Source organism: Pleurodeles waltl, chromosome 8 (genome assembly GCF_031143425.1).
Source record: "Pleurodeles waltl isolate 20211129_DDA chromosome 8, aPleWal1.hap1.20221129, whole genome shotgun sequence".
Taxonomy (NCBI): Eukaryota; Metazoa; Chordata; class Amphibia; order Caudata; family Salamandridae; genus Pleurodeles; species Pleurodeles waltl.
The window spans coordinates 25,484,780-25,505,746 of NC_090447.1; the positions used below are offsets into that span (position 1 = coordinate 25,484,780).

General features: G+C 47.7%; 1 protein-coding gene across 1 annotated transcript in view; it reads right to left on the reverse strand.

The window, feature by feature from the left end:
- LOC138249319 (transient receptor potential cation channel subfamily M member 2-like) overlaps positions 1 to 20,967 on the reverse strand; it is a 1,037,937-nt gene that overhangs the window by 641,327 nt on the left and 375,643 nt on the right. Inside the window, exon 17 of the mRNA XM_069203278.1 lies at positions 6,727 to 7,059. Within this exon, the coding sequence (XP_069059379.1) occupies positions 6,727 to 7,059 (333 nt within the window). The remainder of the gene's footprint in view (positions 1 to 6,726; positions 7,060 to 20,967) is intronic.

A 20,967-nucleotide genomic window follows, 5' to 3' on the forward strand; every position in this document is an offset into this window, starting at 1 on the left:
TGGACCATGTTGAAGAGATTTCCCTGATGCTGTGCCCACTGGAACTTCAGGTTCCACTGTAGAGCCCTCATATGCCATCTGGCATGTGTCACCTGCAGGATGCAGGAGGCCATGAGGCCCAGCAGCCTCAGTCATTTTCACCGAAACTCAGGGTAAGGACTGAAACATCAGAATCATAGCCTGAATATCCTGGACTCACTCTTCGGGAGGATAGGCTTGAAACTGCACTGTGTCCAGAAAAGCTCAGATGAAAGGGAGCGTCTGAAGGTGAGTCAGGTTTGACTTTTGCATGTTTATGGTGAACCCCGGCATGTGAAGCAAGTTTTCCGTAGTCTGAAAGTGGGAGACAACTTTCTGGGGCATGTCAGCCTTCAACAGCCTGTCATCGAGGTAGAGGAAGACCGAAACCCCTAACCTAAGCAGATGACCTGCAACCTCAGCCATCACTTACATGAACACCTGAGGGGCACCGGTAAGGCCGAAGGGGAGCACAGTAAATTAAAAGTGCTCATGACCTACCACGAATTGCCAGCAGCGCCTGTGGGCAGGCAAGATGGGTATATGGAATTAAGTGTCCTGCAAATCCAACGCTACCATCCAGTCTCCTGGGTCCAAGGCAGACAGCACCTGAGCCAGAGTAAGCATTTTGAACTTCTCCTTCTTGGGGAAGAGATTGAGGGCCCGAAGGTTTAGCATAGGATATAGGCCTTTGTCCTTTTTGGGCACCAGAAAGTAGCGGGAATAACAACCAGAACCTATTTCTGGCGCAGGCACCCTCTCTATGGCTCCCTTGGCCTAGAGAGCCCCGACATCCTCATGGAGAGGTGCCAGATGATCCTGCGGTAAGCGGCCGTACAATGGAGGCACGGCCGAAGGAGCAGTGTTGAAGGGGAGGAAGTAGCCCCTTCAAACAATCTGCTAAACCAACCTGTCTGTCGTAACGGATTCCCAGTGGGGGAGGTGAAGGCGAATCCTGCTTCCAACTGGTCTGAGATGGGGGGACAGACTAGGAAGGCTTGGAGGCTGCTGCAGGGGCGGGTGGACTGGGCAGACCACTGGTTCCCTGTACCATGAGCCCTTGAGATTCCGCGTCCCCGGCCAAGCAGGGGCTGAGTAGCGTGGGTAGCACAGTGGCTGGAAATGAGATGCGATAGGGAGCCCCTTCTGTGGCCATGAAAGGGGCGAAAGGCATACTGTTGAGGGCGAGGGGCAGTAAAAAGGCCAAGGGACCGAGCCATAGCCCGGTACTCCTTGAACCTCTCAAGCGCTGAGTCTGCCTTGTCTCCGAAGAGACCTGTGCCTTTGAAGGGTATGTCCATTAGGGTTTGTTGGACATCACCCAAACAATCAGATAACATTAACCGTGCGTGGTGCCTCAAGGCCACTGTCAATGCAACTGATCTACTCAGAGAGTCGGTCGTGTCCAGTCCACATCGAACAGTGAACTTTGCAACACCTCTCCCACCAGCAACAGCTTGAGAGATGATACCCCGAGCCTCCATTGGGATCTTCAGCACGACTTGCGCGACCATATCACAAAATGAATGGGTATAGCGGGCCAAAAGGCAATTCACTGACCGCAACGCCAGACTGGAGGAAGAAAAAATATTTTTACCAAGTTGGTCCAGTCTCAGAATTTTGATTTTGCTAGCCAGGACCCCAGTGCTCATAATGAAAACCCTATATGTCAGTGTGTTTTGCCTGTCTCACTGGGATCCTGCTGGTCAGGACTCCAGTTCTCATAGTTTGTGGCCTAATGTGTGTGTTGTCAGTAGTGCTTAACTGTGTCACTGAGGCTCTTCTAACCACCACCTCGGTGCTTATGCTTTCTCTGCTTTTAAATTTATTACTATAGGTTAGTGACTTCATTTACCAATTTCAATTGGCACACTGGAACCCCCTTTATAAGTCCCTGGTATATGGTACCTAGGTACCCAGGGCATTGGGCTGTAGCATTTCTTTTGCAACCCATAATGAGCTTAGACAAACCCTTTCACAGGACTGCCACTGCAGCCTGCATAAAATAGTGCACACACTATTTCACAGTCATTTTCACTGCACTTAAGTAACTTATAAGTCACCTTCATTTACTGAAGATTAGGTGCAAAGTTACGAAGTGTGAGGGCACCCTTGCACTAGCAAAGGTGCCCCCGCGCAGTCCAGGGCCAGTTCCCCAGACTTTGTGAGTGCGGGGATGCCATTACACATGTGCACTACATAAAGGTCAATACCTATATGTAGCTTCACAAAGGTAACTCCGAATATGGCCATGTAAGGTGTCTAAGATCATGGAATTGCCCCCTCATTCCAAATCTGGTATTGGGGAGCCAATTTCATGCATCCTGGGGCTCCACCATGGATCCCCAGTACTGCCAAACCAGCTCTCTGAGGCTTGCACTGTAGCTACAGCTGCTGCCACCTCACAGACAGGGTTCTGCCCTACTGGGGTCTGAGCAGCTCAGTCCCAGGAAGGCAGAACAAAGCATTTCCTTTGGGAGGAGGGTGTTACATCCTCTCCCTTTGGAAATAGGTTTAACAGGCTGGGAGGGGTAGCCTCCCCCAGCCTCTGGAAATGCTTTGAAGGGCACAGATGGTGCCCTCCTTGCATAAGCCAATCTACACCGGTTCAGGGACCCCCAGTCCCTGCTCTGGCACGAAACTGGATAAAGAAAAGGGGAGTGGCCACTCCCCTGTCCATCACCACCCCAGGGGTGGTGCCCAGAGCTCCTCCAGTGTGTCTGAGACTTCAGCCATCTTGTTTTCCAAGGTGTGGGGACACTCTGGAGGCCTCTGAGTGGCCAGTGCCAGCAGGTGACATCAGAGACCCCTCCTGATAGGTCCATACCTGATAAGATAGCCAAAATCCCTCTCAGGGCTATTTAGGGTCTCTCCTGTGGGTTCCTCTTCAGATTTTGCTTGAAAGTTTCCATCAGGAATCCTCTGCAACTACTCCTTCATCCTCTGACCTTGGATTGACCGCAGACTGCTCCAGGAACTGCTGTAACAGCAACAAAGTATCCAGAAGGGCTACTTTTCCTGGGTACTCCCTGTCTTCACCCTGCACCAGAAGGACCGAAGAAATCTCCCGTGGAGTGACGGAGTCACTTCCCTGCTAAAGCAGGCACCTTCTAAGTCGACAACTGGTTTTCTTGGACTCCTCTCCTGGCGACGAGCGTGCTCCTTTGACACAGACTGTCCTATAGTCCTGCTTTCCAAATTTGGAGGTAAGAGCTTGCCTTCCCGGTTTGCGACAGTACCCCTGTGCACTGCGTCATCTTCACCTCCTGAGGTCTCTGTGCACTATTTGCAAGAATCCTTCATGCACAGCTGGCCCAGGTCCCCAGCACTCAATCCTGCGACGCTCAACACACTGAGTTGTCCTCCGGTGGCGTGGGACCTTCCTTTGTAGTGTTGCACCAACCGCAATTTGCACCTTCTTAGTCCCCGTGTCCTGGGACCTCTGTGGGTGCTGCCTGGTAATCTGTGGGTTCCCTCCAGTGTTGGGAGCCCCCTCTGCCTCCACAGTCCGAGTTGAGGCCCCCAGGTCCCTCCTGGGTCCAGATAGCGCCACTTTGAAGCAAAACGTGACTTTGCTTGAACCAAGGCTTGTTTGATAAATCCAGCGCCGAAACTCGCCTGCATCCAACATCTCTTCGTGGGACATCCATTGCATCACGCAGGAACCCGCAATCATCTTCCTTTGGTTCATTTCTGTAGCCTTTGTCCAACAGGGGACTCTTCTTTTGCACCCTCTTCTAGGTTGGCAGGGGCTCCTGTCCTCCATGGAATTTCTTCCGACTTCTGAACTTAGTCTCCTCTCTTTGCAGGTTTTCAGGTCCAGGAATCCACCATTTGTTGTTTGCAGTCTTGCTTGGTTCTTGCAATAACTCTAATCATGACTTGTAGTGTGTCCTAGGGAAACTTGCAGTACTTTACTCGTACTTTCCTGGGCTCTGGTATTTTACTCACCTTGGTGGTTTTCTTACTCTCCCAGCGATTCTCTTCACACAACACTTGTCTAGGGGGGAATTTGTGATTCGCATACCACTTTCTCAGTATATGGTTTGTGTTTCCCCTAGACCTATTTTCTCCTATTGCATTCTATAGCATTTCCTATTGTTTGCACTATCCTATATCTCATTACTTACCTTATTTTGGTGTCTAGTCTATATATTGTGTACAATACTTACCTTGAGAAGGAGTATTGCCTCTAAGATATTTTTAGCCGTGTGGCATCCAAATAAACTACCTTTATTTTTGGTAACAATGAGTATTGTCTTTTCTTGTGTATAAGTACTGTGTAACTATAAGTGGTATTGTAGGAGCTTTGCATGTCTCCTAGTTCAGCCTAAGCTGCTCTGCTATAGCTACCTCTATCAGTCTAAGCTGCTAGAACACTACTACATTCCACTAATAAGGGATAACTGGACCCAAGGTACCCACTACAAACCAGACCAGCCTCCTACACCAACAGATGTTGTGCGTGTCGACGATTTAGCACCATGGAAGGTCGCAACAGTATGACCAGCACCGACATGGATCTGATAGCGGATCCGGAGGGGCCCTCAAGGCCAAAGCCGCCGACACACAACCAAAAGGACCCCCAGCCAAACCCTTAGGCCCCTACGGAACCTCATGAGGGGGTCGGACTGCCCAAATATGAGACGCATGGCCTAATAGCTCCAGTTCCCAGAAATTCAGGGAGGCGCAGAGCGGGCCCAGAAGTAGGCTCCGCAGACGGAGGCCTTGAGCTTCGACGCTAGTCCCACGTCGCATCGGCCTAGCAACATGGTGAAGTCAAAGAATGTCTAGCTTTCTTCAATTTCTTCTTCCTCTTACCCAAGTGACCCGAAGACGAGTGGTGGTGACTCTGTGAGCGGTCTCAAGACCATCCTCTCGAGCAAGGTCGGGAGTGATGTGGAGTCAATTGCCGGGCCGCCATGTGCTTTAGGGACCGCTTCCTCGAAGACTTCGGGTGCATGGCCTGGAACTCAGAGCACAACGTTAGGCCGTGGTTGAGCTCCAAACACCATAAACAGACCCGGTGCGGATCTGTCACTGACATCATGCGGTCCTCGCATGGCTTGAACCTGGTCTTCTGGATATCCCCCGACACACCAAAAGTCACTAAAAAACACAACAAAACTCTTCAGGATGGCTCTCTCCGGATCAATGACTGGCACGGAAAGAAAAGAACTAACGTCACTGTACAGAGGGGGCGCCTATTTATGACTCCAACGTCATCATGGCAACCATGACGCCAATGACGGACACGGAGTCGACCAACGCCACCTGACAGGACGCAAGAGTACTGTTCTGAGAATAATCTCCAGATCCAGTCTGATGCCTGGGGGAAATGTTAAGGTAAGGAATCTGCAACTAGAAGTCCATTACTGGCTCCTGGACACTAGAAGATCTACTTTCAAGATTCTCTGTATTACCTATAAGGCATAAGTGGCAATGGTCCAACTTCCTTACAAGTAAAGATTAAGAAACACTAAGAAAAAGACATTGTGACCCAGGTTGGCAGCACATGACAAATACTATTGGTGGGACCTATTTCTCAATGGAAGCCACACAACTCTGAGATGCTTCCGGCAATGATAAGAGAAGCTGGCATCCACTTAGAATTCAAAGGGATGCTGGCAACCTGTCCTTCCCCTATTGAAAATACACAAAATGGGCAGAATAGACCAACTGAATTACCATTTTACAAGGATAGGAATCAACAAAGTCCTATAAATGTGATCTAGACAGGCAACACACATGCCCCAAACCCTCCATAACAGAAGCAGCATCAAAGAATCAGATAACAAACTGCACAACAGAGCTTTGATTCGGTAAGCATGACAAGGTCTGTAATACTTAGGGCTCGATTTAGATTTCGGCGGATGGGTTACTCTGTCACAATGGGGACGGGTATCCCGTCCGCCGAAATATAAATTCTATAGGAAATAATAGGATTTAATAATGGGATTTATATTTCGGTGGACTGAATATCCGTCACCGTTGTGAGAGAGTAACCCACCCGCTGAAGTCCAAATCAGACTCTTAGTCCGCCTTGAAGTAGAGTGCTGCCCTCTAACAAAGTTCTTCAGGTTAGTAAGCATTGTGTAAATCCACAAACCAAACCGTACCATTCCCACTAGGTGGAAAAGTGCCTGAAGTGTGTGTTCTCGCCATTTTTAAAATGGACAAGTGACTAGCTGTTGGAAGCTAAACATTATGGTTCATGTGGCATTTTGTAAGTTCCTTGGGCTACGGCCAAGTGTGCTGACCTTGTTATGGAAAATAATTTCCTGTTACCAAATAAGGCCAAGGAGAGTTCAGAGATTTCAAGAAGGGTAGCAAATAACCTATCCTTCAGCACCCTGATGCTTTCTCCCAGTTGTGTTTTGTAACTACACAAACTTCCCAAATCCCTCAGTGCTGTCTTCTGGCTAGGTTTGCACAATAGAAATACCATAGGCATATATAAAGAAATAAATGTGCCTCCTGAAGTACAGTTTTCTTTAATAAGTCCTCTGACCTGTATAAACCATTATACAGTCCTCCATTATAGAGCAGTACATCAGCACTCCTGCAACTCCCGAAACCACCACGGCCGCTGCTGGAAGCACCATCAGATCTCAATCAGATTACATTCATACTTCGGCATGAATATCTGTGGGTTTAAATGAAAGCATACAAAGTAACAAAAAGGATTTAAGTGCATCACTCTTTTACCGTAGGTTTGCTCTCAGGTGTGGTTCTATAGACTTTCAAACGTGGATAAAGTGGTTCAGTGAATTCTCCAAGCAATCCTTTCAGAGCAGTGGCTACATGATGAAGCTGGATGCCTGGCACCTTCTTGCCAGATGGCAGCAACATGTCCTTCTTTGCCAGTTCCATTAGCATGTTGCGGGTGAGCTTCCGCGGGTCAGTGCTGTTATAAATAAGGGTCAGATTATCCCAAGTCAGGAACACGTTCAGGTCAAGATGATGATCCAAGATTAGCTGAACTAGTGCTGGTTTGTTTTCTATCAACGCGGTCGTCATCATTTCATACAAGTCCTCTGGCTAAAGAAACAAAATAAGCAATTACTTATTATTTGTTTTGCATCCTACTTTTAATAAAAGACTGGATCCATTGGCTTAACACATGCAAAGAATCAGCAGAAACAGATTCACATTTACTTATAATTCATGGCAAAATAATAGTGTGGGGGTTCCTAAAACCTATTATTCCACACTAAGGTCAAGTCATTTATTAAAATATTGGTGGTGTTCCTTCACAGTCCTAATATGTGGGCCCTATACCACAAAAGTATCAACAATACAAACATTTTACAAATGATCACATCATAATATTTTGACCCCAAAATGGGCTACATCTTGGTACATAACCGAGATCTAGCCAAAACATGTTTGGTCCTTTGTGGTGCGCAGGCCTGGAACTTTAGTGAGGCTGCAAAGTACCTATGTCCTATATTTAAAATGCACACATATAGAAGTAGTTCAAAAATGTGTACTTACTAATAATAATGATAACACTCTGTGGACTGCGGCACAGCACAAACAGTTTTCTAAAGTTTGTAACACTTAGGGTGCTCAGCAGAGAAAATTTACCTAAAAAGGGAGATAGTTTCTAACAGACTCTGACCACAACACCTCTACATTGTCTTCTTCCAACATCACCACCAAATATACTGACATAATTCTTTAAAACCTGTACCATTTTCAGTCAACACTTCAATTTTCAATGGGCTGCTTCTCATGGTAACTAGCCCTGGACTGGCGAAATGACTTCTTTGGTAACCTGTATATTCTCCTATTAATCCTGCTAGAATACCAGTGCTTCACTCAATTATGAGGGCCATGTTTTGTCTTGATTAAAATGTCAACACATACATTTGTCTTAACTTTTAGCCTTCACAGTTCGAAAACCATGTGCACTGAGCCTCACTCAGTGAGCTGTGTTGTATTATTACTATTACTAAATAGTAAACAAAGCCCACTCATCCACAGGATCTTACCTCTGGCAATTAACAAAGAAGAAAATCACATACATGTGCACTTTGGCAGGTGAAAAAGTTAAGTGAATCAGAGCTTTAGAGCCACTGTGGTGCAATTAGGCCCATGTGCTGAATGAGAACTGCTGGTATCCGGTGAGTCTGAGGTAAAGCATTGAGAAGCCTCCCAGATTAGTCAATCCACAAGGCATTCCCCTTTCTACCTAGTTAGTAGTACCTGGAGACGAAGTCTTAGCATCTGCTAGTGTCTGCATCTGTTAAGAGGTGGAACTGAGGGAATCCCCAGTTGGCGATGATGTCATGCAAGAGAGCTTCATTTATAAAACAGTTATGTTTTTTGGAAGTCTCAGCCGAGTTAGTCAATTTCTTAATTTCTAATACCTGGGATATGAACAACCATTTTCTGCAGCTACTTGGCAATAAGCCACTTCACATTAATTGCATTTCCTTCAAAATTACTCTGGATCATGCCCTTCTTTGCGTCTTCATTTCCTGAGAAGTTGTCACGTTGGTCCTTGTATCTGAAGATGGTGCATATGTGCTCCAGAGTCCCTCACAGAGTCATCTGTCATAACTGTCTGTGTTGGGACATTATGATGGAAATCCACCCAGCACAGTAGATGCTCACTTGAATTACCAGAGAACATCCTGGGCTGCATGAAGAGACAGGATACGTCTTGGGACCAATGGTCTCTCAGACACTGTTTTAACGGCCTCATGTTGTCCCAGGTTCACCACTATGGATGATGGTTCTTTAGTGGTACAGACAGTCAGAGTGAGGTGTACTTGGAACCCTTCAGAACATTAATAAAGGAAAGGAGAACATGTCATACAGTAATAATGGTGTCAGATATGTTACAGTCTATAGCAAACACACAAAATAGTTTACTAGTTTCCATAAAAGAAACAGTAATGACGAACAAGCAGGCAAGACCTTGATACCAATCTTCAGACTAAGAAATTAGTGACTGAAGAAAACACAGGCGCCAGCACAGCCAAGAGATACAGAAGACTGGAAAATGTCTAAGCATGAGCACCTCCAGGAAGAAGCGCTTGAAAGAGGACAAACGTGGGGAAGTAGAAGAAAACGCCAAAGGTGCAAACTGGGAGACTGGGTGCCACCTTGATCGGTAGCGAAACTTCAGAGACAACTAGGACACATAGCCAGGTGCCATGTTTCTATCTTCAAAGACTTTATACTAATTCTGCTGTTTTTGCCCCAGAGGCGGCCTAGAAGTGAAACCCCTCTTTTTTTTGGGGGGGGGGGGGGGGGGAGTTACGTGTCATCTGCACGTAACTCACCCTTCTATGTATTACTGCAAGTGAATTTACCCTGTGTATATTTAACAATGTATACTATTGAAATAAAGTCATTAACCTTGGACCAGTACTTCTTTGTCTCAACTGACATAAAAACATTTATTGCATAATGGACTGATTTAAGAGATAAACTACTGATCCCTCTGAGTCACCACGAGGTGTCAAACTGTGAACATTTGTTGTGGGGTGAATAACTGTTAGACCTGTTATTCTTGGTGTGGTTCCCCCTGACTTTTTGCCTTCTGACCTGTTTTTCTGACTTTTTATTCGCTGGCTTTAGTACTTTGGGCACTTTACCACTGCTAATCAGTGCTAAAGTACAACCTGGTGACAATGGCTTATCCACAATTGGCATTTTCATTCACTTATAAGTCTCCAGTAAAGTACACTACATGTGCCCAGGGTCTGTAAATTAATTGCAACTAGTGGGCCTGCAGCACTGATTATGCCACTCACTTCTGTAACCCTTTGTACATGTCTGAGGCCTGCCACTACAGAGCCTGTGAGCGCAGTTTTAAACTGCCACATTGACCTAGCATGTTAACCCCTTTGCCAGGCCCGAACATTTCTTTTTAATACATATAAGTCACCCTAATGTAGTCCCTGGATAGCCACAAGGGCAGGATGCAGTGTATTTTAAAGGTATGACGTGCTTTTAGATTTTACATGGCCAGGCAGTGAAAAACCCTTAGATACATTTTTCACTACTGCAAGGCCTATCTCTCCCATGGGTTCACATTGGTGTTACATTATTACCTCCACAAGTGTAAATTCCAAAGGGGAAGAGATGGGTCCCCCAAGTTTGGTGTCTCTGGATACAAAATGTAAAATCCTAACTTACGGTGAAGTCTATCTTTAACTGTAATTCTTAAAATAGCACTTTTAGAAAGTTAGCATTTTCTTACTTTAACCACTCTGTGTCTTCTGCCTGTCTGAATACACGTAGGGTGGGTGACAGTTGGGCTCTTGGGCATTCCTTCCAGACAGCCACACACAAAGGAAACATAGGTGTGACTGGTGAGCCATCCACATCCTGATGAGGCAACCCAGGCAGGATGGGAGGGATGAGCTGGCATCTGCACCTTAATGGGCTATGCCTGTAAACAAAGAGCTGCATACCCCACTGTAGTGAGTGTGGAGCCAGGCCAGGAAAAGCTGGGACCTTGTGTACATCAAAGGCCTCCCTCTGAAGTCACCCCCACTGCAAAGGCACAACTGGGTATAAGTACTGGACCCATGGCACCACCAACTCAGTACACTTCTGGACCTGAGAACATTCTGCCATGAAGAATGACTGCTGTGCTGCTGAAAGGAATGTCACCCTGCTGGACTTTAGCTGGACTTCTGCTTTGCTGTACCTGCCCTGCTGCCTGCCACCTTGTCAGAGAGTGAGAAAGACTTGACCTGTATCTCTACTCCCTCAAAAACTTAAGTGACTTCAACAGCTTGTTGGCTTGCCTCCTGTTTTGAAGTCTTAGGGATATCAAAAACGTCCACCAACTCTCCTGCAATGTTTGGTACTCTGCTAATTATGAGTTTATTCTGCCAAGTGGTGCCAATCCAGTCCTGAGCCCTTGGAGGTGGGGTTTCTGATGTTTGGCAGAAAAATTCATGCATTGCAATCGTTGAGCCAGTCAGAACTGACGCATCTCCCTTCAACATCAACGCATTGCCGCAAGCACTGCTTCGAGGGCATCGTAACGGCGGCTGTTAGGGTTGACTACAATGCATCACCTACATTTCAGGGGTTCTCCTATGACACATCTCTGATTGTACATCACTGAACCAATGCATTGCTACATCGGGCAGGATGGAAGACGATGCATCAACACTGCTGCTCCTCAACACATTCCTGGACTAAGGTACTCTTGAGGGCAGCTCAAGGCTAGTCCCTGTATCCGACCTGCACTCCATCGCTATCAGCCTGAACTTTTGGATGTATCCCGGTCTTGTACAACCGAATAGCCCGGGTGGCACTTTATGTTTTTAAGCAGTTTCATTTAAGCTTTAAAAATTCATATCTTGACTTCTACTCATTGGATTCTTGTAATGTTGGTCTTGTTTGGTTCACTAAATTAAGGTCTACTTTGCTAACATGGTCACTATTTTTGGTGTACTGTTTTCACTCTTTGACTATCAAGTGTTGCACAAATACTTTGCACATTGCCTCTGAAGTTAAGATTGCCTGCTCTGTGCTATACTACTAGAGAGAGAGCACAGGTTACTTTATGGTGAGTATTTGACTTACCCTGTCTAGGATTGTGGTCCCTACTTGAGCAGGGTGCATACCTGTGCCAACTAGAGACCCAATTTCTAACAATAATCAAGAAATGAAATGAAGTAATGGATCCCTCTGTGTTATTATGAGGTGTCCAAAATGTGAAACAGTCCCACGGGACTATTGTGCACATATCATACTGGTGTTCTAGTTCCTCTGACCATACAGGGTTTTCCTTGTCTTTGATTATACAAACAAAAGTCACGTACACCAAAGGCACCTGTAACACCATCAAAACAAGAGTCTCACATTTCAGTCAGGATTGCTTCCCAGCTCATATAAAATGTTTCTAATATTGGCCCTCTTTACGACCCTGGCAGTAAGTGTTGCTTACCGCCGCGCTGGCGAATATCCGTTCACCATATTATGACACACACACACCAATCCGACAGAATACAGCCACAACACAAATCCACCGATCGAAGGTCAGTGGAAAAGTGGCGGTCCCAAAACCCACACCGTTACGCCAACAGAACAACGCCCATCACATTATGACCCACGAATCACCACAGCAACATTCAACGGCGGTAAACCATTGGCAGTACATACCGCTGCGCTCACAATGGACACCGACAGACAAAAAAACACCACAATGGCCAATTCAAACAACACACCTGACACCCATACACACACCACACCCAACCACATTACCCACAACCCTTTACGAATACAATTTGTTGCCACAAGACTGACACCAAGACCACTGCGACAACTAGACACACACACCACTCACACCCATACACCCCTCACGCACTCCCCATCACACACCCCAACACATTACCCAACACACCCTGACCAACACACATCACGTAACACCCATTGCACCACAAAGGCACCCCTGTTTCACTGAGGAGGAGTTTAAGGGTCATGGTGGAGGAAATTGTCAGGGTAGAGCCACAGCTATTTGCACCCAAAAAAAAGGGACGACATCAGGAAGAGGTGGAACGACCTACGGGGGAAGGTATGTTCCATAGCAGCAAGACACCAGCTCGCTATACAGAGGACTGGCGGTGGACCCCCACCTACTCTCCCACAACTCACAGCATGGGAGGAGCAAGTCTTGGCAATACTGCATCCTGAGGGACACGCCGGAGTTGGAGGAGGACTGGACACTGGTAAGTCAACTGTTAACAATGATCACCCCCCTATACCTGCATGCCATCACACACCCTCACTCCGATCACTCCACTCCATCCAACACACTCCACCATCACATCACACTAATCCCAATGCCAAGCCTTGCATGCTGTATCAAAGCATGGACACCCCTCCCCGCCCTGCATGGACACTCATCATCAAAGCATGCACAGCATAGGGAAACTAGGATAACCACTATACACCAACATATACAAGCAAAAGGTGGCGGGGACAACAACCATAGAGGGGAAGCTACAGAAGTACAAATGTCAGACACCTGAAGCATAATACATCATTTACATCCCCACAGGTACCCCAGCCAATGTCACTGGAGAGGAGGTGCCACCACTATCCAGTCCCCTAACAGAAGAGGCCTACAGTGATGACAGTAACTCTGGACTTCAGGATCTGGACGATCTACCTGGCCCATCAGGGACCACTGGACAGTGAGTCACCCAAGCCCAGTCACAGACTACAACAGAGCCTCCCCCATCAGGAACCAACACCACAGCACCCACTCAACGTCCCCAAACCTCTGTCCCCAGGACACATCAATCAGCAGTATGCCCACCTGTACAGGGGTCCAGGCCACACCTTGCACACAAGACAATCAGGGACCTGAGGTTAGTGGCAGTGGGTACACGGTTCAGGGGACAGAGGCAGAGGCCAACAGGGACACTGGGAGGACTGCTGTGCGTCAGGGGAGGACAGGACCAGGGAACCGACTCTCAAGGAGCACTCTCTGAGATCCTGGGAGCCTACCAACAATCCCAGGACACAATAGGTGTTTTAAGGCTGGAGATGGGGTAGCCTCTCCGAGCCACTGGCTTGCTTTGAAGGACACATTTGGTGCCCTCCTTGCATAATCTGGTTTTCTCTGGCGAGAAACCACACAAAGGAAAGGGGAGTGACCATTCGCCTGCCCATCACCACACCACGGGTAGTGACCAGAGCTCCTCTAGGTGGCCACTTGAATCTGCCATCTTGGAAACAAGACGTGCGGAGACCCCTGGGAGCATCTAGTTGGTCATGACTGGTGACTAACGTGAGTGACCCCCTCTGATAGGTTGTCGCCCTGCAGAGTGACCAAGCTTCCTGTTACAGCTATTTAGGAGCTCCCTTGCAGGTGGGTCCCCAGATTCCACGTGCAAGACTCTACCAGGACTCCTCTGCATCGACCTCTTCTGCTCCTGGCCACCTGAATCGCTGCTGGACTTCACAGGAACCAAACACACCTGCAACTCCCGAGACAACCTCTCCTTGCAACATTTGTTTCCATGGCTCCTTCCAGCAATTGCAACATTTCCACGGCTGTGCATCCTCTGGAGTTGGCAAGACTTCAGCTGCACCAAAGAAGCAAGAAGGAATCTCCCTTGGAGTGAAGGAGTTGCTCCCCTTCATCCGCAGGCACCCAAGGCAACGTCAGGCAGCTGGGATCTTCTGCCATGCAGCTCCAGGAAGAATCCCCAACAAAGGTGGTGGTTCTGAGTGGTCCTTTGGCCCTCTCTACCTGCTGTCCAACTGGGGAGATGGTGATCCCTTGCCTCTCCTTGCAGGACAGTACCCCTGTGCACAGCGACTCTTGCAGCAAACAAGGCTTGTTGACGCCTGCTCCAAGGGATCTTCAGGCTCCAAATAGTCCGGCCACCAGCACTTCATCCTCGCAAGGACAGTCTCTCCTCTGCTGATCTAGCAACATGGTATTCCTCTCCAGGTCTGCTGACTGAGCCTCACTGCAACTTACTGTGCCTGCTCCAGTGAGTTGCCTGTGGGGGTTGAAACTGCTTCTGCTGGCTCTCCTGCCAGCTGAGGGTCAGCCCAGACTCCCCTTCAAAGGTTGAGTACCCTGGACCTTGTTGGTCAGTCTCTTTTCTGCAAATCCTCTTTCGCCCAGATTTGCATTCACCAAGGCTTGTTGGTGGCCCTCCTGGCCACTGGTGACCCGACAACATCTGCATGAGTCCAAGGACCTCTCTGCAGCTCCTGGGCTCCACAGCTGATATTCATCTTCCCTCGTCAACCTGGATCTTCATCCACACAAGGGTGGGTAGTGGCTCCTGCCCCACCTGGACATTCCTGTGTGGACTGGACTCTGTCCCCTTTCTTGCAGGTCTTCTTCCGGAATCTACCGTCGGGTTCCAATGGACTTCTCCCTGTGTTGTAATCTTCCCCTTCCAAGTCCCCTTGTTAGTCTTTGGGAAGATCACGTAACTTACCTCTGCTCTCCTGGACGCTGGAAGCCACCTAGGTACTCACATCCTGGGGTCTCAAGTTCCACATCCTGGGGTGAGGGACCTAACTTCGCATTACACTATTTTAGAATATGGTTTGTCCCCCCTATAGGGCCCTAGCTATTTTCTACTATTTCTTGCCAATGCTCCAGTGGGGGACTGCCTATAACTAATCTAGCACAGTTATACTGTAATAACGTACCTTTATTTTTAGAACACTGTGTGGTGCCTTTCATGAGTGATAAGTTACTGTGTGATTGCTATGGTATTGCAAGTGCTTTACACTCCTCCTAGATGAGTCTTTGCTGGTCACCACTGCTACCACTAGACAGCCTGGGCTTCCTAGACACTGTCTCACTAACTAATGGGGGCTGCCTGGACCTGGTATGAGGTGCAAACACCATAGGTGTCGACCCCACCCCACTTGCAATTGCCTTGCCACTCTGTCGCTGATATTTTTCCACAGTCAAGTCCACCGTTAGTCTATAGGGTACACTACACTTAGTAATTAGGATCACTAGACTCCTAGTTTAGGTAAGTTAGCAGGCTGGCATAACCCTTTCTATAAACTCTTAGAAAGTCTAGTTACTTAGAGTAGGTAGGTGCACTCATCTTACTCTAGGAAAATGCCTTCAGTAGAACACAAAGCTCAGGTCCTAGACTCTCAATAAGAGAGCCTTACCTTTCAGGAATTGAGAGAGATGTGTGCTTCTAGGAAGCTGAAGACGGGGGGAAATTCCAACAAATCTCTTCTCCTAGGATTGCTTCTCCAGGCTGATAGCCAGAGCATTGAAGACCAGGAGGGGAAGCAGGAAGAGACTGGCCCCCTAGTCTTAGATAGGCTAGACCTAGGCTTCACTGGGGAGGGTCAGGAAGAAATTGGCGAACACACTAGTCCCGCAGGGAGGACTTATGACAGTGTAAGGGGGGGGGGGAGCACCACAGTAGGCCGACTTTTAGTCCTAGGATTTTAGTGCAAAGAGTCCCCAGGAGGAGGGGTAGGTCCTCCTCATCTGCCCACACCCATCTTAGCAGTATCTGATGAGACTAACCACTCTAGCTCAGAAGGGGAGTTCCTAGATAGGACGTTCAGCAAACTGAGGCTAGAGGAGGCCATACTGAGGTTGCAGCATCAACAGTGAGCCCTAGATAAGAAGGCCTTGGCAGTGGAAAGGGAAAGGCAGAATTTGGGGCTATCACACTATGGCGGCAGCAACAACTTTAGGGACACCACGGTCAAGGAGGACTCCTATGACACCAGGAATCTAAGTAAAATTGCCCCACCTTTCAAGGTTGGGGATGGTATCCGCAAGTGGTTCACTGCCTTGGAGAGGGTCTGTAAAGTTCAGAGGGTCCCTCAAAGACAATGGGCAGCTATCTTGTGGCTTTCCTTTTCTGACAAAGACACAGACAACCTCCTCACTGTCAGAGAAGAGGATGCAGATAACTATCTAGCACTTAAGAATGCACTCCTTGATGGGTTTCGGTTCACCACAGAGCAGTATAGAATCAAATTCAGGGAGCCTAGGAAGGAATCCTCCCAGGACTGGGTTGATTTTGTGGACTGCTCTGTCAAGTATCTGGAAGGCTAGTTACATGGCAGCAATGTGCATGATTTTCAGGGCTTGTACAATCTCCTTGTGAGGGAGCACATTCTTAATAATTGCACAGCTTATAGACTGCATCAGTTCCTGGTGGACTCAGATCTGACCTTTACCCAAGAATTGGGTAACAAGGCAGATAAATGGGTTTGCACCAGGATGGGTAGGTAAACTTCCACAGGGGAATGACTACAAGAAGAAGGCAGGACAAAGGTGGGGACAAATCAAACAAGAAGTTGTCAGCAGACCTACAAAAAACTTCTGGGGGTGGATCTAAGTCCTCTTCCCACAAGAAACCTTGGTGCTACATCCGTAGAAAAAAAGGCCACAAGGTAGGTGTAAGGAAATGGCTCCCTGTTGCAATTACCCCCCACTTTTTGCCTGATACTGATGCTGACTTGACTGAGAAGTGTGCTGGGACCCTGCTAACCAGGCCCCAGCACCAGTGTTCTTTCACCCAAAATGTACCATTGTCTCCACAATTGGCACAGCCCTGGCACCGAGGTAAGTCCCTTGTAACTGGTACCCCTGGTCCCAAGGGCCCTGATGCCAGGGAAGGTCTCTAAGGGCTGCAGCATGTCTTATGCAACCCTAGGGACCCCTCACTCAGCACAGACACACTTCTTGCCAGCTTGTGTGTGCTGGTGGGGAGAAAATGACTAAGTTGACATGGCACTCCCCTCAGTGTGCCGTGCCAACCTCACACTGCCTGTGGCATAGGTAAGTCACCCCTCTAGCAGGCCTTACAGCCCTAAGGCAGGGTGCACTATACCACAGGTGAGGGCATAGGTGCATGAGCACTATGCCCCTACAGTGTCTAAGAAAAACCTTAGACATTGTAAGTGCAGGGTAGCCATAAGAGTATATGGTCTGGGAGTCTGTCAAAAACGAACTCCACAGCTCCATAATGGCTACACTGAATACTAGGAAGTTTGGTATCAAACTTCTCAGAAAAATAAACCCACACTGATGCCAGTGTTGGATTTATTAAAAAATGCACACAGAGGGCATCTTAGAGATGCCCCCTGTATTTTACCCAATTGTTCAGTGCAGGACTGACTGGTCTGTGCCAGCCTGCTGCTGAGAGACGAGTTTCTGACCCCATGTGGTGAGGGCCTTTGTGCTCTCTGAGGACAGAAACAAAAGCCTGCTCTGGGTGGAGGTGCTGCCCACCTCCCTCCTCCAGGAACTGTAACACCTAGCAGTGAGCCTCAAAGGCTCAGGCTTCGTGTTACAATGCCCCAGGGCACTCCAGCTAGTGGAGATGCCCGCCCCCTGGACACAGCTCCCACTTTTGGCGGCAAGTCCAGAGGAGAAAATGAGAAAAACAAGGAGGAGTCACCCACCAGTCAGGACAGCCCCTAAGGTTGCAGTGTGGTCAGTTTTACGTATCCTTTGCGCATTAGCTTCAGGCTTTAGGCCTTTGTGCATTTTGCCCTGGATGTATTTTATTCCTTTGCTCGCAGCTTAGAGCCTCTGTGCACTTTGCTCTAAATGCTTTTATTCGGCTTCGTACTGTTATTTTTCAAATAGCCAGTTCTACGGTCTTGTTTTATTTTTTATATCACACTGTTTAGCCTACTTCAGCACTGGAGTTCTCCATAACACATTCCTGTTCACTCTGTGCTTCAGTCAAGGATACAGTCTGGTACATTGCCGATAGACGTGGTAGGAGTTTAGTCTTTGGTATTTCTGCATAGGGACATTTTGTGATCACGCTGACATGTTAGTTATAAAAACACTTCCTTGTCCCAATAAACGAAGGAGGGAGATTCCGACCAGGGAACCACAACTAGATGCTGACTGCCTCGTTGCAGATGCTGAACCAGATCACAGGCCTTTGCTCAGGTATGAGGGCTGATGTCTCCCCAGGGATTCAGAAAGGCAAGTTAGAAGCTTAACATGCTGTGCTTGAAATAGAACTAGCTGAGAGAGAGTAGAAATTGTTAAACACCATGATAGCGTTGTTCTTATGTTTCACTCTCCTTGTGACTATTTCAATCCTACTGTCCAAAATGCAGTCGTTTTATTAAAACATTATATAAAACTTGTACTGCCTTTGTCATTTGTATATGAGATCATATTGTAAATGAGAGAGTTGGTTTGGATCTGAGTGACCACGACTTCCCTGAGAAGTTCCAAAGATGTCATGCGCTCGGCTGCCCAATCATCTCTTCCCTTTTGGAGAAATGAGGCACTGCTAGTTAGCCGGAGCAAAACCGGGTTTAGGGTGACAGAGGTCCTTCCAAGTGGGTTCGACTCAGTCCCCCACACCGTGAACGATCCTGCTGCCTAGAAATCCAGTAGTCTCATTTAGGATAATGAGAGCCCACGCGACATGGCGCCGCCAACGATTGGTCTGGCTCTAATTTTTGGGTCCGGCTGACTCTCTCGGTCTTATATATATATTGACTCCTTGGTTCCGTAAGCGGAGATGTCCGTGGGGCTGAGGATTTCCGCCGCCACGGATATGGGCATCCTATTACTTAGTGGTCGGTTGTTCAAGCTTGAACGTTGAAAGGAAAACCCTGTTATTGGTGTGCCTTCTCTGCCCTAGTGCTATTTGTATAATGGCGAATCCTCAAGTAGTGAACATAGCGCTTAATATGCGCCAACCGCTCACGGGACATCCGATAGCACATGGTTTGACGAACCAGGGGGGTCCGGTCACTTTTGTGGTGGACGCCCATGCAGCCTATAGAACAGAACTTTTTTATTCTTGGGTCGTATTTCCAGCAGTTGATGGGGGTACAAACACTTTTCATGACTACACTGTTGCGAATGTCCCTGGACAGTACAGGGCTTATGCATACTTAGAGATACCTTTATCTTATCAAGAACACCATAATTGGCTTGACGGCGCCCTCCCACACACAGTAGCACAAGTTAGGTTAGGTCCACTGAGTAATGATGGTCCGACCTGGCCTTTATTGGCTACATACACACCATATCCTGCGGTTGCTAACTTGGCAGTGGCTGACGTTCGTCGTTTATATATAGACTTAGCTACTACATACAGAAGACTGGTTCAGTTTGTAATGCAGACATTAAATACTAATGCAGCGCGTGCTTCTCCGGCGCACCCACAGGCAGTGGTTCAGGGTATCAATACGGCCACTGTACACTCAGTTATGGGTAAGGTACCGGCTAAACATGAGGAAACTCCATTTTGGCTGGCGCAAAAAATTAATACGCTGGAAGCAGTATTTCCCCATACGGGACCTCAGGATAAACATAGAATATTGACGATGTGTTTGCCGTATGGAATGGTTCCCACTGTGGACCATTGTAATACCTGGGGCACTGTGTTTGCCGCGCTCTACACTACAGCACACGGTACACCAACATTGGCTAATCTACCGGAAGTGCTTTAACAAATTCAAGATGAATATGGGGCTGCCCCAGCCTTAGATTTAGGCATGCAGCTGATGGGCAATTTTGCCGCAGTTTCTTCTATTATTCTGAGTAATCTCAAGGGAGAGGCAGTGGTGCTAGCCGTGCGTATGCGTCTTCGAGACGTTCCGCAACTTAATCAGGAGCGGGAACTCCCGAGAATAATAGCAGAAACATATTCCAGTATCGGTCGTGATAGCCTAGGGGCTAGACCACAAAAAACCCAATTACAGGGTAAAAATAGTAAAGATAATGCTAAACAACAGCAGCCTGAGGGTACTAAGAAGCGCTGGGAGAAAAAACAACAGACACCTAAGAAAGATGGGGGACAGTCTCCGCAGCCGGAGACCCTGCAGAATAGGTATAATCTCAGGAATAGGGATAATTTGAAAACGCCTGATAGATATCAATATACTGATACACGCCAATCTCGTTCCTTTCAGGACTCCTCGGACAAGAGAAGTGAGAGAGGTGGGCGGTCAGAGCGGAGAACTGAGTACGTGAAACCGAGACAGGAATCACAACGCTCAACTGAGGTTTCTATTAAACAGGAAGAGAAACCGCTCCAACAAAAGCAACAATTTAAAAAAGAAGAAAGTGGCAGCAGTCTCAGTTAGACATGCCGCTCAAGAAGAGAGTTCTCTTGAAGAACAAGACATGGGCGTTAGCACTGTTAGACATCCCATCATAGCTCTGTTTCTAGAAATGTCCCTCCCACCAACCCTGATGACAGAATGTTAGAGAGGGAACTCAATAAGTTGAGGGTGGAACAAACCAGACTGAAGCTTAAAAAGCAACAGCTGGATTTGGATAGACAGTCTTTTGAATTAGAGAAGGAAAGACAGAAGTTGGGTTTAGATACCCATGGTGGCAGCAGCAGTATTCCCCATAGTCATCATGCAAAAGAGCATGATTCCAGGAATCTGCACAAGATAGTTCCCCCTTATAAGGAGGGGGATGACATTAACAAGTGGTTTGCTGCACTTGAGAGGGCC